The sequence below is a fragment of the Oreochromis aureus genome, linkage group 16, assembly GCF_013358895.1.
Source record: "Oreochromis aureus strain Israel breed Guangdong linkage group 16, ZZ_aureus, whole genome shotgun sequence".
NCBI lineage: Eukaryota > Metazoa > Chordata > Actinopteri > Cichliformes > Cichlidae > Oreochromis > Oreochromis aureus.
Genome location: NC_052957.1, coordinates 30,024,582 through 30,040,560, shown reverse-complemented (window position 1 = coordinate 30,040,560; position 15,979 = coordinate 30,024,582). Strand labels below are relative to the sequence as shown.

The window sequence follows — 15,979 nt, the reverse complement described above, 5'->3', positions numbered from 1 at the left end:
CTGCACACATTTCATGTAAGAAGGATTATTTTTATGACCTGTGTATGATATTAGAACTTGTTAAAGATCAGTAATAAATACAGTTTAGGGATGTTTTTTTGCTCTGTGGTGTCATTGTTTAGGCAGCCATAGTCCATCATCCATGTGAAATAAGAAATGGTCAGAGTATAACTAGGTTTTGATATTGAAACCTTTTCAGGTCTAACATGTGGAGGTTTCATGTGCTCATTTCATTCCCAACCATATTCAGATCTACACAGATTCAATAAAATCACAAAAAATAGCAAGTGGACCCCCAACGTCAGCTGCCATCGCCATGTTCTTTTTTTTTTTTATGACCTACATCTGGTTTAACCATATGCAGACTGATGCACCAGTATAAAATCATGCATTTATGTCTAAATAAAGCCACTTTTCTATAAGTTTTTTTGTTCTCACACATAGTGTGTCAACCGATCAGATTGGACGAAGAGATGACACTTAAAAAACTGCCCTTATTCTGGACATTATATTGCAAGCAGGGACGTTTGACTTGCAGATGTATCAAAGGCAGACACATTGTGCTCATTTACAATAACAATCACAATTACAATACTTTTAGTTTGAAGCTGTGTTAGGGTAGCTTTGCATAATTCATAATTCAAAACAATCCTTAATTATACCATAGTGGCTTTGGTGCAGCTCCTGAGTTCATACCGCTCCCTTTAAACCAACATTCTTCTTACTGGCTGCCACTAGCAAACAGTAGGTCTGAACAGAGCTGTGTGCCTGAGTCATCACAGGTGGGCAGTAAGAAAAAAAGAAACATAGCTTCATGGTTAGAAAATAAAGCCAATGGTGAAGTGCATTACAACTGCATTCTATCAGAAGCCCACTGGATGGTGATAGCTGTGGTTGCAAAAAAGACTTCTGGCCTTTAGAAGACTACAGGAATACACCTTTCTCTCTTGTTTTTTTATTATGACTCATATTGGGTAAAATATAGTTTATTTAGTAAATCTCAGTCTTGCCATTTCTCAGAATGGAGGATTATCTGTGGTATGAAATCATGCGCTCTTTGACTAACATCTTGTCAATCCTAAATTATTAGATAATGACTTAGGATTGACTAATGATGTCAGAAACTGAGTCCACGCTTCAGACTGCTCCAACTGAACTGTCTGAGTGTAATGGACGGTTAACTTTGCATCACGTGTTGCATCGTTACATATAAACTCTAAACTAAATCTCAATAGAAAAGCAGCACTAAGCTAAAGCGAAGCTAGAGTTGCACGTATTGAATGTGCAGACATACGTGCACTAACAGACGTTAGATTTAAGTGTTGACTAAACCCAGTGCTGCCTTTGTCTCTTTCCTGTCTCTACTTCTGCTCCCACATTTCTTCCTTCCCTCTCTCTCTTGCTCTCTTTCTTCTCTCCTGTTGTTGTTTTTTTTTCCCTCCCTGCTTTTGCTCTTCCAGGACAAACTGTGTCTTCCTCACCACATCCTGGAGGAGAAAGGCCTGGTCAAAGTGTGCATCACGGTGCAGGCTCTGGTGGATGAGGCCTCCCCCAGACACTCTGCCCAGACGTGAGCAGCAAAGATGGGCGGAGCTTCAACCGACTGACACGTACCACAGACACACACCCAGATCAAATCGCTGATGTGATTTCACACAACGCTAAAAAAAGCCTCCGATCCTTCATGAACATAAGTAACAGAGTGTTTTTTTGTTTTGTTTTGTTTTTTAAAATAGTATTCAAGGATAAAAATGGTGTTAAGGGAACTAAACCCATCAGAAGTGTATTATCTACTAATTCATAAGAGGACAGTTTTTTGGACAATTAAGATTTTACCATCGTGCCAAGCCAAGGGTGTGCTAGAAAACTCGAATTATCGGGGGGTTTTTTGTTTGTTTGTTTGTTTTATGTCATCTTCTTACACTGGTTGGTACCATACTTTTGAACCATGAAGACCACTGTGACAGAAAGTGAAATTGGATTTTGACAGTAGAACCAGAAAAGTTTGGGGAAAATATCACAAATAACGTGAGAGAAAAGGCTCAAACTTTAGAAAATGTCATAATAAATTATACAAAATATAGATTTATTCTTTTGAAATAATGATTTTATAATTCTTCCATTCAATTATTTACCTCAATTTTCTTTTTTTAATACAACTTAATTGGTACATTCTTTAAAAAAAAAAAATGCATCTTTTCTCTCAAAATCAATGTTTTCTTTCTCTGACTGTGGCTCTGGTAATGTGTTGTTTTAAATCCACGATTGAACTCTAAATTGCGAGCGGATTGGCTGGAGCCAAAGCCTTTAGCGTACTGCAGTCGCACCAACTTCACCAGGTTATATCATGCTGTCTATGCACACGTTAGCAAATGATTTTTATTAAATTATCAGTTATGTTTCTACAGATTTTTTTTTTCCTACTGAGGTTTCTGGTGAAGTGTTTTTGGACTGTGTGAGTAATTAGTGTGTTGCTCTCACTACCCTGAAAAGAATAAAACCAAAATACTTTAGTCTTAATGTAGAGGGAGTCGGCTGAAACCTGCAGTTTGTATTTAAACACGAAACTATTTATAATATAAAGAGATGCAGAGAAAAGCCGCTTGAGTTGTTGTATACAGTCAAAAAAAAAGAAGGCCAAAATATTTTTCTCTAATATATTTTAGGTATAACTGTATGTGTTTTATACATTTTTAGTAGTATGACTTTGTGTGGAGCTGTCTGCTCATCCATGAGGCAGGTCTGAGTGTGCATTAGTCTGGGGACACTAATCTGTGTTTCTCAAGCTTCTGATGGATTAAAGTCCAGGTGATTATTTTGTTACCCTCCATCCTTTTACGTGTGTTGGTAGTCAGCGCTCACATAAGGAACCTGGAAACGTTTTCGGACTTGGTCCGTGAAGCTACTACTTATTGTGGTATTTGTCATGAGATGCAATTTGCTAATGTGCCAAAACATGTGGTGGTAGTGGAACAAATGAACAAACAAAAGCAAAAACCAGTCAGTGTGTCAAGGGAACATTATGCATCACTGTGGTCATGGATGAATTACTGAACAGGCCTACAGGCACAGCTACAGGGACCCACGGTCAGGGTGGCCCAGCTCAGAGCCCCAATTTGAAGGGATCAGCTAATTTCATCTGGAACATTTAAAAAAAAAAGAAAAGAAAACACAGACCCAGGGTGACTACAAAGAGATAAAAATCAGCTACAAAAGGTCACAAAACAACCAACGAAAAAATGGTAATAACAGTGACTCACCATAACACCATAACTACAAAGAGACAAAAAAAGAATGCAAAGAAACAAAACCAAAAGTACCCACAAAAAGATAAAAAACAGACTCCTCATAACTACAAAGAGACAAAAGACAACTACAAAGAGACATGACTACAACCAGACAAAACAAAAACTACCCGCAAAGAGACACAAAACAGACTCAACATGACTACAAAGAGACACAAAATAACAAAAATCTGCATCTGTAGAGACTAAGAGAAGGAAAAACAACAGATGGTCACACCACAACAACAAAGAGACAGAAACTAACCAAACCAAAAAAAACCACAAACAAACAAACAAGCTTTATTTGTCACATACACACATCATACAGAGTACAACATGCAGTGAAATGTTTTGTGTCCGAGCTGCGAACAGGCTGCAGACGTAGCCGCGCCATTCCAGGGCTTGTTTTTTTAGCATGGGCGGTCTAGCCAGGACCCTTACTGTATAGTTTGGAGCAGGATTCGAAAACACAGAGAAACACTGCACTAATACACACAAAACGACTTTAAGAGACAAAAAATAGACAACATCCATGAGGACAAACAAACTGACCAAAAAAAAACCCCCCATTATATATAGACTAGAGGCTCTGGATGACGTCACTCTCCACTGTAGAAGGGGTCTGTGCCCGGGGGCCTGTTGTTGAGTAATATGTCTATGTCTGAGCTTCAGGCCTCGTAGACCACCCGAAACTGTATGTGACTTTTATATTTCAGGTGAAGTGTGTGTGAAGATGAGATTTTCATGTAGCCATCACCCTGGCTCAGACAGTCTCAGCTAGTTAAGACTCTTTACCATTTTTTTTGTTTTTTAACTAAAACACTATGTTTAAAAAAAACATCCCTAGGTTTAAAAACTTGAGTCTAATGAGGTTTTTGCTGCTTAGCAGTCAATTTGAAGATGTTAAAATGAAATGCTCCTCTGTTGAACAGTTGAGCACATGAGGGGCTCATGAGTGAACTGGTTCTACCCTCTGAGGTTTAGGTCAGAGCTGTTGGTGTGTGAGATCAGAGACTGTGTGACTCAGGGTAGGTTTGGGTTTACTTCACTGTTGGCCCTTCATTCCACAGCCTGCTATGTCAACAGTATCAGTGTGTGTGTGTGGGTATGAGTGCATGTGAAATCAAGGCAGTTGCTGGTTGGTCTTTTGAAACATGTGGTTGTGCAGACCTGGTTCAGACTGAGATTTTAAGGGGGTAGTAGGAAGTATTATTTTGAATAACATTATTATGGACTTTGATCAGCCTCTGCTGTGTGATTGCATTTATACACAACAGTTATGTTGTACTGTTTGGCAGATTTACTTATCAGACAAGTGCTGGACTTGTTTCTGAAACTAAGGTTTATGCAATGAAGCAAGTTTAACAAAGCTACTTTTTCTTTGCATTAGCTGGCTCGGCAAAACCTGAAACCACAGTCATCACATATCACAACACTGGTTATCAGCGTCCTGGGTTAACACCGGCTGCTTCAGGCTCCAGGTGTGCTAGCATAAAAGTGAATGTGGGACACCTGATTTGACTGTTTTTATTCACAAAATAAACCAACCACCTACTGCCTACTGCAGTCTTATCCAGGAATGTACAGGATATAAAATAAGACCAGATTTTTAAAAAGGGCTGCACTTGAGACATTCGCTAACCCGTCAATTTGGCTTTGTAGTGCACAGCCTACAAACCAGTTAGTCAAGTTTAAGTATTTATAATATCTGACAGAATGAAGAAATGTAGGAGAAGGGTTCACCTTCTGAGATTCATTCCAGGCAGAAAATTCCAAATCTGTCTTTCCTCAGTCTTAGTCCAGGTGAAAAAAAAATATTGCACATCTCTAAGGTAAGAAGTGAAGACTGTACCAGCACAGAGCAGTAACACTGACAAAAGCTTGGTTTAAAAAAAAATAAAAGGCTGGACTATAGCGGTGCAGAAAAGTTGAACTGCCAAAACGGTGTTTTATCATAAATCTTCTTACTGCCCCTTTAAAACAAGCATTACATTATGTTTTCCTCCTAAATGCCAGAATGTCACCACATGAAGCGTCTAACACTCTTTAACCAGCAGGCTTGTATGAATGAGGGATTAAGATTTTTTTTTTTTTTTTAATTGTTTGTTGTTGTTTTTTCCTGTGCAGCTTGGAATCCAAAGCTTGAGCTACTTAAAGATTCAGCAGTAATTAGAAAGAACTCCATAATAAATAGATAAATGCTTCCACTGGATAGATTTGACAGTTGCCAAAACAAACCCTTTTCTCTCCTGTGATAAAACATAAAGGATTTATTGTAAATGTGCTGTATGCCTGTGTACATATTATTTATCACAAGGATTTTCTAATATTGAATTTGTTTGTTCATGTACTGTATATTTCACCATGAAACACTCACATTAGCAAACATTAGCACTTGCTCCTCATAACAATAATCTATACATTCATGGGTTTTTTCACCTTTTTTTCCCAACGCTTTGGGCAGCTTGGTGAAAAAAAAATAAAGAAAATAAAAAGCTCAGTGTTATTTTTACCTAGGGATTACATTTCGTAAAACAAAAACAGACCATAATTTATTCATCAATAAATCAGTTTTACTGCCACTTATCTGTGCCACATGGGCAGCAGCCACCAGCTGCTAGCTTATCCAGAGGGAGACCGAGGGGTTCCCAGGCCAGTCAAAAGACACGATCTCTTATTTTTGTCCGATGTCCTAATCATCTCAGCTGGTTTACGTTTCTGCAGGGGGAAAAATTACTCAGAGCGTTTCTGATTGACTGAGTTCTGTGTTTAAGGGAGAGCCCAGACATCCATCAGAGGAACCTCATTTCTGCTGCTTGTATCAATGATGTTGTTCCTTCAGTTGCTGCCCTGAGTTGATGAACAGGGTAAGAATGTAATCATTCGTCCCTACAATGAGTTTTAGCAACTGTGGATCAGGGTGCCAGTTCCCCTACTGCTCACTTTCAACCAGCCCACAAAGTACTGAATGGGGTGCCACTCCCTAGTGGGAGTGCCATCACTACTGGGGCCCTACTGCGGCTACAGCCCCTGAACCCCTCTCTCAGTTGAGTTAATTGGTCTGATGGCTTCTTCTTTGTAGGGGTGTTTTAAATCATTCTTAGCCTGTCACCCTCACCCAGGACCAATTTGCCTTGGGATGACCCTACCTGAGATCACACAGGCATGCATACCCCTCCACCCCGCAATAAGTTGTTGATTCATGCAGGGAAACATGCTTATTACATTCTTAATATCAATGTAATAAATAATAAATATAACACAGTACAGTGAGAAAACTACCACTATGAGGATTAGCATGTCGGCTTTAGCTGTGACATAAGTAACAGAGCCGGATGATTCCAGTTTGCTTATTTTGAATCTGTGTCTGCATTTCTTCACATAATCATGCCGTTTTCCACAGATGTGTGCACATCATGTCACAGCGTTTTGGGAAAAAGCAATAAAACCAAACTGGCTGCTTCCCCGACAGAATCTGCACTTTAAACTTGTATTTATATCTTTGTTTTGGCAACTGAGCAAATCTGAAGTCACCTTTGAAAATGAGATGGAGAGTTAAAGGGCCAGTGTGGTGGGGTTTACCGGGAGCTATTAGTAGAAATGTAATATTTACTTGTGTTATTATAGGTGTATGATCACCATCAAGTGTGAGATCAGAAGGAACAAACCAAACACTGTCTCTTAAGAGGGCTAAAGAGTGGCGATGCCACACTGATCCTTTAAGGTTCCAAACGTGACGCTGTTGTAAAATATGTAAATGTGTGCCTGCTGAACCTAAAGCAGTGTTTTTTTGTTTTAATGTTTCATCTTTTGTACAAATCTTTTGTCCAGAAACAGCCTGTACTCACATTTTTGTACTTTGACTGGGAGCACATTTATTTTTTATGTGACTTATTTTCAGGTTTGTTGAAATTTGGATGTAATATACCCTTTTGTAACACTTTGTGAACCTTTGTGTAATTTTTGTTGTACAGCAACTCAAATCTACATGCATGAATAGTCCCTGTAACGTCGCCTTAACTGCTGTGAATACTGTATATACTGTACTGTATTTCACTTTATCAGTAAAGACCTCACCTGAAACAAAAGTCTGTTGTTGGATCATTTTTTGTCTAAAATTTGACTCTACTGATGCATCATTTCTGATACTGAAAGAGTCTCCTGGGTCAAACTGGGCAGCATTAATATAGCGTGGTTTTTGGTGGCAGGAGAAACTAGAGTACTAGAGAACGTGCACACCATACTTAAAGACCCTGTCTGGGTTTGTACCAGGCAACAGTGCTAACCACTAAGTTGCACTTGGCAACGGTAGGGAGGAAGATCTCCCTTTTAACAGGTAGAGAACCAGGCTGACAGATGAGCAACCATTTGATGAATTGAGGATAAAGGAGGACATAATCAATCCAAAGGGCTTGAAACAGTGAAATAAAAATCTCTAAATGGTAAAACATGAACTGTTTATTTAATTTAAAGGAAAAATGTCAAAGTAAATCCTTACATGAAGTTTGGGAAACTTCATATACTGTATTTGAGTATTTTTTTAATGTAAAAAGTAGTATTAGCCATTCTGAAGTTTAAAAAAAAACAGCATGCATTTTATGACCAAAGGATGCAAGAAAGAAATGTTAACCCCTTAAAGCTGGAATTAGCTTTGAAGCTCATTTTATATAACTGCTGTCACAAAGATGACTATATATATGAGGTCTTAAAAACCTCATAGTACCATATTACTCGAATAGAGCACTACACTCTCAGACTGCTCACTTACAGGCACCCAATTAAGATTAGGCCTAAAACGTTCCCTGTTGGTATTGCTGATGGATCAGGTGAACCTTTCTTCATTACACTGCTTGACCCAGGCTGCTGCTTCTTCACTCGCCTTATTTTAATCTGTGCTTATACACCACCATTTAATTACTAAAACTGGCCCTCTTCCACAGTGTGTCTTTTATTCTCTCCCCCAACCGACTGCAGCAGATGGCGGCCCCTCCCTGAGCCTGGTTCTGGAGTTTTTCCTTCCCACTGTCAACAAGTGCTGGTTCATCTGGTGGTTGGGGTTCCTTCTGTATTACTGTCTTTACCTTCCAATATAAAGCGTCTTGAGGCGACTGTTCTAAGTTGGTGTTTTAGAAATCAAATTTAATTAAACACTCAACAGCAATGCAATGAAGACAAAACACCAAAATTCATCAGCAAGATTTATTTTTTTTATTTTATTCTGATGAAAGACTGACGAGTCTCTGCTCCGAGTCCAGAAGAAAATCCACATGCTGGCAGTCGGGTCACAGGAATACTTCCTGATATTAGAGACGTTGTGGCTGTAACCACAGCTCCCCCAAAAATACTAAACACAGAAGTTTCTCTTCTCAGAGAATTCTGATAAGTGCTTTTCACAGTGAAGGCACAAAGGCTTCTAAGTGGGACGAAATGTCAGTGAGCTGACATGGTTTGGTTTGTTTCCAGGAAACGGGTACTCAGTGAACTCAGTGGTACAGGAAGTCAGAGGAGAAATGAGACAAAAGGTGAATGATGGCAGCAGAGCAGCAGGGTCAGAGTGATCTGACTGGGGTCAAACTGCGGCGGCTGTTCATGCGTTCAGGTACTTGGCGTGGTGCTTGATGTGGTCGTTCATGAAGGAGTAGATGAAGAAGTAGCTGTGGTCATAGCCCTGCAGAAGGAAACACAGCATGCAGTGACACAGATCAGGTGTTGCATAAATATGAGGATCAGAAATAAATAAAATTCATTTTCTCAGCTGCTGTGCAACTTATTTGAAGACATTTCTGATTTCTCTGACAAGAATCAGAGCTTTTACTTTGTAGAGACTACAGGAACTGACCGGCTGCAGCCTGAAGACGACAGGGATTTTCTTCTCGGAGCAGACGGCGATCAGGTTGTCGGGCAGAAGCTGGCTAGCTGACAGGAACTGGTCGTCTCGGCCTTGATCGATGAGGATGTCGAGCTGAGGACCAGAATACGAAGCTGCCAACACGGTAGCGTCGTACGCCTGAAAGAAATAATGACGAGTTGCAGAAGTCACATGATCATGCTCCATTATCACCCGTTTCATCTGCTCTGGTGGCCCAATTCTCCTTATTGACACTCTCATTGACTCTCTTCATCCAGCAGCTTAGGGGTCATGTTTTAGTAGTTTCTTTGGCTACAAACTTCAGCGCTCTTACCTCCCATGTGGACCTATCAGGGCCCAGGTACCCTGAGAAAGCTTTCTGTCCCCAGGGACACTGCATCGGGTTACAGATGGGAGCGAATGCAGACACAGCCTGCAGGAGACACATCAGGATCCATCAGCATCTTTCAGTTATTCAGAATGTGTTTCTACTGATGGAAAGTGAAGAGAGAGGACAGCCGAGGCTGACAGGATGCAAGAGTTCTGATGATGTGATATTTTGTGACAATAAAATGTTTCCACAGAGATTCCTGGAGTTTTAATGAAACAAATCTGATAAAGAGAAGTGATTTACTAGTTTCATTAGTGTTGGCTTTTTAAAAGAGTACTTGGGCAAACTACATAACTGAGCAAGAGAGACATAAAAACCTCCTACAACCAAAGAATCCACCACACATTACGTCTCTTTAATTCTCGGGTCTTTACCTCACAGTATAAAGTGCCTTGATGGCAACAAATGTTGTTGTGATTTAGCACTTTATAAAATTGAAAATTTAATTAATGCAGTCGCCTCTATAATCCCGTCTATCTGAGCCTATCTACACATCTTCATTAGCTCTGATTTTCATCACAGTTTTTGTCCTTATGCATTTGTTTTTTGCACCATTTTTTAAAAAAAAGAAATGGTCGTTAACGAAATTACCCATGGTGTGATGAGCAGATTGCTTCCAGGGTTTACGCAGCTTTAATTCAATTAGAATGAAGTCAGAGTCGTTAGCAAACATCTAGTGTGTAGATGTAGAATATTTCAATTAGTGTGTCCAGATACACTTAAAACATTTAATTTAATAATCTGTCTGATGATTGGAACGGTCAAAATGACATACACAGTTCACAACTTTTCATTATCCGTGGCACATAGAAAAAACTATTAAAAGCTGTAGCAGAAGCAGACTGACAAATTAATGACAGGAAACGTTATTTATGATTAAAAAACAGAATTAAAATTAAAACTAATTTAAATCTGTTAGAAATTATAGAGATTAACCAATTGCCCTCATTAATGAAGCCTTTTCTCTTGCACAATTGAACAGTACAGTACCTTGTATTTCCCCGGGTTCTTCAGGGCACAGATGAGCGCCCCATGGCCGCCCATTGAGTGGCCAGAGATGGACATCTTCTCTGGGTCGGTGGGGAAGTTAGCGTTGATCAGTTTAGGGAGCTGACAGAGACAAGGCAGACTATTTAAATCACAGGAGCTTTAAGAAAAACTCAGGTGCTGCTGGGCGTGGAAGACTTAAATCCATCATACCTCCTCGGTGACGTAGGCATACATGCGGTAGTTGGTCTTCCACGGGTCCTGGGTGGCGTTGACGTAGAAACCAGCACCAGTGCCGAAATCCCAGCTCTCATCTTCGCCTTCGATGTTGCAGCCACCTTAGGAGGGATGACAGATGGTTGGTCAGTCACAAAAGCTCTAAAGATGCTGAAGATACCCCACCATAACCTTCATAGGGAAAGATTTTACTGAGCAGAATCAAGACTTCAAAACAAACTGTGGGAATCAACACAAAGACACAAGTGCACTCATGCTGAGGTGCTTAGTATCAGATGGTGAACATACGTGGGCTGGTGTCTGGAGCTACGACGATGATGCCGTGCTCCGCAGCACCGAGCTGACTGCCGGCTTTGGTGATGAAGTTCTGCTCCGTGCACGTCAGGCCTGCAGAGAGACAGTGAAAACTCCTCTGAACAGGCATGATAGCTTATGATCAAATCATCTTCTGAAGGCTGTCCAAATATGTTCATTTGATTTCACACTTCACAACATTTTTTAAATAATCAATATCAGTCAATATTTTAACATTTTTCACACAATTCAACAGTTAAGCTGTGTTTAAGTTATCGTTCATACTACAGTAATTTAGAAGGAAAACCTGGGTGACTGAGCCACGTAAGGATAACAGTGGTCAGACACCACAGAGTGAACAAAATTACTGCAACAATTAGTGCGACTTGAGATCTCGTTGCCTATTGATTGGGAGACCAATCTGTAAAAAAATCCAGTGCACTTACCTGGAAATCACAGATTCTTCCTCGTCACAGTCCAATGTGACTGAGGCTTAATTGTTACCATCACAGTGAACTTTTATTTTCTTTATAGATTTTCACAATTTACATAGCTATTTCTATATCCCTAAAAAGCTAATATAGCCATGTATTTATTACCAGATTTGCTGTTATGCCACCACCTTTTCACTCTTACATTTTAAACATATCTCCATTACTTTTAGCAAACAACTTAAGCATTTTTCAGTTAACCCTTAACCCCTAACCCATAGCCATCTTTTTAGCCATTACTTTGAAGCTACTCTTAAAAAATGTTGCCACTATTTATAGATTTTTTTTCATTGGATAATAGATTACTTTACGCTGTTAGCTACTTTTGGATGTTGATAAATACGCATTTTTTTACATTTTTAACAATTAAAAATATTGAACAACCTATTAATTGCTCTCAGCTATTTGTTTCTTTCAGCAAACAATTTCTCCATTTAATTTGAGCTAATTCTGTAGTCCATAACTATACACCTATCGCTTTCAGCTAATCATTTAGCATGGTTAGCAAACCAAAATCTTAAGCTAACAGGTATAAATTTGAGGGTAAACTCTATAAATTAAAATCATCATCATTCTCTTTTTCTCTTTTTTAACCAAATTGATACTAATTCCAGCTTTTTGCCCTCTCAGGTCTATTTTCTCTTCTCCAGTTAAACAAACAATGCATTGCTTAGCACCTGTCATGCATTATACGAGTCAGGATGTTCCTGTCGATTTATTTACTAAGCTTTTAAACAAGAGAAAACTAATTAACTAATCTAAAAGACAGAAACGTTTAACATTTACAGACTTTAATCTAATGGATCAAGTTAAACAATGACTCAAAAACTCACCAGAGAGCCAGTACATGACGGGACACTTGTCGGTCTCAGCCTTTGGAGGCAGATAGACTGCAAACTTCATCTTACACTTCAGCTCAGTGCTGCACAGAGTAAATACAAACAAGTTAGTGCACTCTTCTGTCACATTTATACACTTTTACATACATGAGAAAGTCACTGAAGGTGAGGCCAAAGGAGTGTCCGAAGATGTGTCGCACCTTTCATGTTCAAAAACCTTCTGGAAGCCGCCAGCGCACTTGTTGGAGGACACTAGTGTGAGGGCCATCTTTGATCTGAGGACATACAGCAGCAGAGTAAACGCAAACACAGTGTACTCCTGCTTAAAGTAACTCAGACTACATCCATCCCACATTACTCAACTTGCCATGTACCTTCTGTTTGCAGAAAGCGGCCAATTAGAGGAAAGCAGGGTTAAAGGGGGTTGTTTCAGTCAAAGGATGAGCTGAGAAGCTAAACTGAAGCAACATTTGAAGTAAATACAGGTTATTTCGATCATGAATCATACTGAGCTTCTCTAGCTGAGTCTAGGAAGACCGGGGGGGCGGATATAGAGCTAGAAACTAGCAAGTCTTTGAAATATGGACTGCCTGGCTTTCAGAATCAGAATCAGAATCACAAAGGGTTTTATTGCCAAATGTTGAGCAGGTTTACAACATTAGGAAATTGCTGCGGTACTTAGTGCAAACATACTGTTATACAACTCTTAAATAGACATAAAAATAAGAATTAAAAGTGCTAAGAGGATAGATATGTACATGAGTGCAAGTGGTGATCAGTGCCAAACATGGAATGATGCAGTGAACACAGTGTAGGGTCATGTGTTAGTGGTGGGAACAGTCATATGGTTATTGTTCATGAGTCCAACAGCAGAGGGGAAGAAACTGTTCTTGTGGCGAGAGGTTCTGGTGCGAATGGACCGGAGCCTCCTGCCTGAGGAGAGCAGGTCAAACAGATCAAACAGGTCAACATATCCTACTACACCCTAATCATGTGTAATACAGTATTGTGATATAACTGTTAGTTACTGTCCACTTGGATTGACCTTGGCTTAGTTGTTAAAACTGTTTATTAGCAGCAGCACTGATAATAAGTCAGGTTAAGCAGCATTCCCATTTAAAAGAACTGTAACACTCCATACATGGCTCCATGAATGAACAGGTAAACGCTCAGCACCAACCCGAGAACCTTTCCATAAATGAGGCCCCGGATTTGATAAGCACAAATGCAGGGAGTCCAAACAGTAACAAGGTAGATGCAACTGATGTCGAGGTGGTTGTGAATAAGGTTCAGTTTAACTAGGACGGCTAAGAAGCGTCCGTTACTTTTCCACTGTACTCACGAGGCGACGTCGCTGCAAGTACAGTCGGCGAACTCTGAGAAAAAGCGATAAGTCTCAAAGTCTGAGGCAGCTGCAGCTAACAGAAAATGTCAAATCTGACCACAACAGCACCGAATACAACCACAGGTCAGTCTATGGGCTGCTGTCACCCTCCAGCCTTGGCTTAAAATAAAGATAACCCCTGGTACTAACGACAGTGACCAGGGCAAAGCACGCACAGTACAACATTTAACCCAAATGACGTCCTGCATGATGCCGAATTAAACATAACCGCTTCCTATACATGCAACATGTCTTTTAAACCATTCACACTAAGCTTTTATTAAGATTATACCCAGACGGAGTTAAAATGGTCAGCAATAGAATACGAGTTTGGCGTGCAACAAATCGGGGGCGTGCAGGGATTAGCAAGTAAAGTTAGCCCATGTAGATATCTTTGAGTGGCATTTTTAATTTCTGCTTAAAGTTACATAAGTGAAAACACGGATACGCGGCAAAGCAGCAGCAGAACACATGACTAACACATACCTTATTAAATCAATCAGTTTATCAGTGTAACTGGATAAATTGCTAACGTCCCCGCCGATGCAGTGCAAAGCACCGAGTCCACAGTACGACAACGTCAAGGTTGACGTGATGACGCCACCCCCTAGAATTGTGCAGCACTTGACGTAACCCTAGATAGACGCTAGATGGCGCCGGTGTTTATCAGGAAGAATGCTGCACTGCTAGTCACAGAGCAATAACCAGTAATACTTTTAACAATATTGTTAAATTATAATATCATGTTGTTTATAATATAATATATGTTGTTTATTATAATATCTTTATTTTACTTGTTTATCGGAATAAATTCTTAATATATTAAGAATTAAATCATATGCCTAAATCATGTATCATATTTTAGGAATAAAGCTGTAACATTATAAAACAGTAAAACAATTAAATGGCAAAGGTCTCAAAAGTAGGTTTTTTTCACTGTTAGACCACAAGATAGAGGCTTTTCATAGTGTCATGTTGTAATAGTGTACTCATTCTAATTAGTTTGGATCTGTAGGTCTACATAATTTGTAGTAAACCTGAGTGTTTTAGGGGGCACCTGCATTGCCCATGAATGGATGCATTACTCAGACATGTAATAACTGGTAACCTCTCTTTTCCACTTTTCAAAAGCAGAAGAAATCTCACTCTATGATCCAAGATAGACAGAAAATTGCATTTCTCTTCCTGTTATTTGTTTAAATTGTGTATGAAGTCTCGTTTCACTCCAATAAAGTCTGTCTATGTTTATCTGATTGTCTCTGTATGTGTGTAATTCTGTTTCTCTGCAACTCTCTCAGTCTGTTTTTACACCACCTCCCTAACTCCCTGCAGGTTTGCATCTCCTTTACTTTTCCGTCCATATCATCAGTTTTTTCCTGTAATCTTCACTCTCTTTTACCGTAAAGCACAACTTAGATTGTGAATTATTTATTAAATACAAACAGAGTACACTAATACTTGTGCCCAGTCTGTCTCTGCAGCTGCTTCCTAAATTAGACCATTTCAAATCATCCACCACCCCCTCATCCTCCCACCCCCCAACTGAAAAAAAACACAGATTAAATTCACTCAGCAGCCTCAAATACACTCCCAACATGATTATGGTTACGCCTGCAGCCATGTGCTCTTGAGGACTCCATTGAAAACCGAATTTGTCACACACAAACAGTTTTCCTGCTCGTAATTCCATCGTTCACACAGTCGGTCAGGTGGAAGGGAAAAAAAGTAACGTTTCTATAAAAGAGATAATATTTTCAAAAGTAATGTCATATTTTAATAATTATGCCACAATTTTATTTTGAGAATAAAGCTACAATTTAGCATTCCAGATTTACAAAAGTACTGGGAATCTAGTCTTTATATATTAAATATTCACAGATACCTAGTTCAACTCTGAAGGCTAAAAGAAAAAAATGCTCTTCAGTTTTCATATTATTATTTGCTCGTGTATGAGATCAGCCGATCCCTGTGTCATCCCAGTAAGACTAACATTTTGCAGTCAAATCCATTGCTATAAAAGCATCATCAGGTGATGAGAGCTGATTTGGCTTCTCTGCGATGCAGAAGGCAGAGCTTTTGTCCCTGCATACGAAGTGGGGCTTTCATCAGTAATCAGCACCGTGACTTGCTGTGGAAGTGCAGGTTAACTACTGTTCTTTTGCAAGGAAGAATCTGACAATCCTTAAGATCTTATGTTATTTCACATCATTTTTCCTTTATTTAA

General features: G+C 39.5%; 2 protein-coding genes across 5 annotated transcripts in view; one reads left to right on the top strand and one right to left on the bottom strand.

Annotated features, from left to right (window-relative positions):
- Positions 1 to 3,176, top strand: part of lrch1 (leucine-rich repeats and calponin homology (CH) domain containing 1) — a 91,941-nt gene extending 88,765 nt beyond the window's left edge. For all 3 annotated transcript variants that reach the window (XM_039600020.1, XM_039600021.1, XM_031746638.2), the window contains one exon: positions 1,461 to 3,176. In XM_039600020.1, the coding sequence (XP_039455954.1) occupies positions 1,461 to 1,574 (114 nt within the window). In that variant the 3' untranslated portion in view covers positions 1,575 to 3,176. The remainder of the gene's footprint in view (positions 1 to 1,460) is intronic.
- Positions 3,177 to 8,469: 5,293 nt separating this feature from the next.
- On the bottom strand, positions 8,470 to 14,374 carry esd (esterase D/formylglutathione hydrolase). 2 transcript variants are annotated; one of them, XM_039600546.1, is made up of 10 exons: positions 14,242 to 14,318; positions 12,746 to 12,829; positions 12,572 to 12,646; positions 12,366 to 12,454; positions 11,036 to 11,134; positions 10,724 to 10,848; positions 10,514 to 10,633; positions 9,467 to 9,565; positions 9,124 to 9,291; positions 8,470 to 8,952 (listed from the first exon to the last, which is right to left on the bottom strand). In XM_039600546.1, exons 3-10 carry the CDS (start codon positions 12,637 to 12,639, stop codon positions 8,872 to 8,874), a joined length of 849 nt encoding a protein of 282 aa, XP_039456480.1. In that variant the 5' UTR covers positions 12,640 to 12,646; positions 12,746 to 12,829; positions 14,242 to 14,318; the 3' UTR covers positions 8,470 to 8,871. The 2 variants fall into 2 exon arrangements, with proteins under 2 accessions (XP_039456480.1, XP_031602516.1); XM_031746656.2 differs by lacking the exon at positions 12,746 to 12,829 and having other exon boundaries at positions 14,242 to 14,374.
- Between the last annotated feature and the right edge of the window lie 1,605 nt (positions 14,375 to 15,979).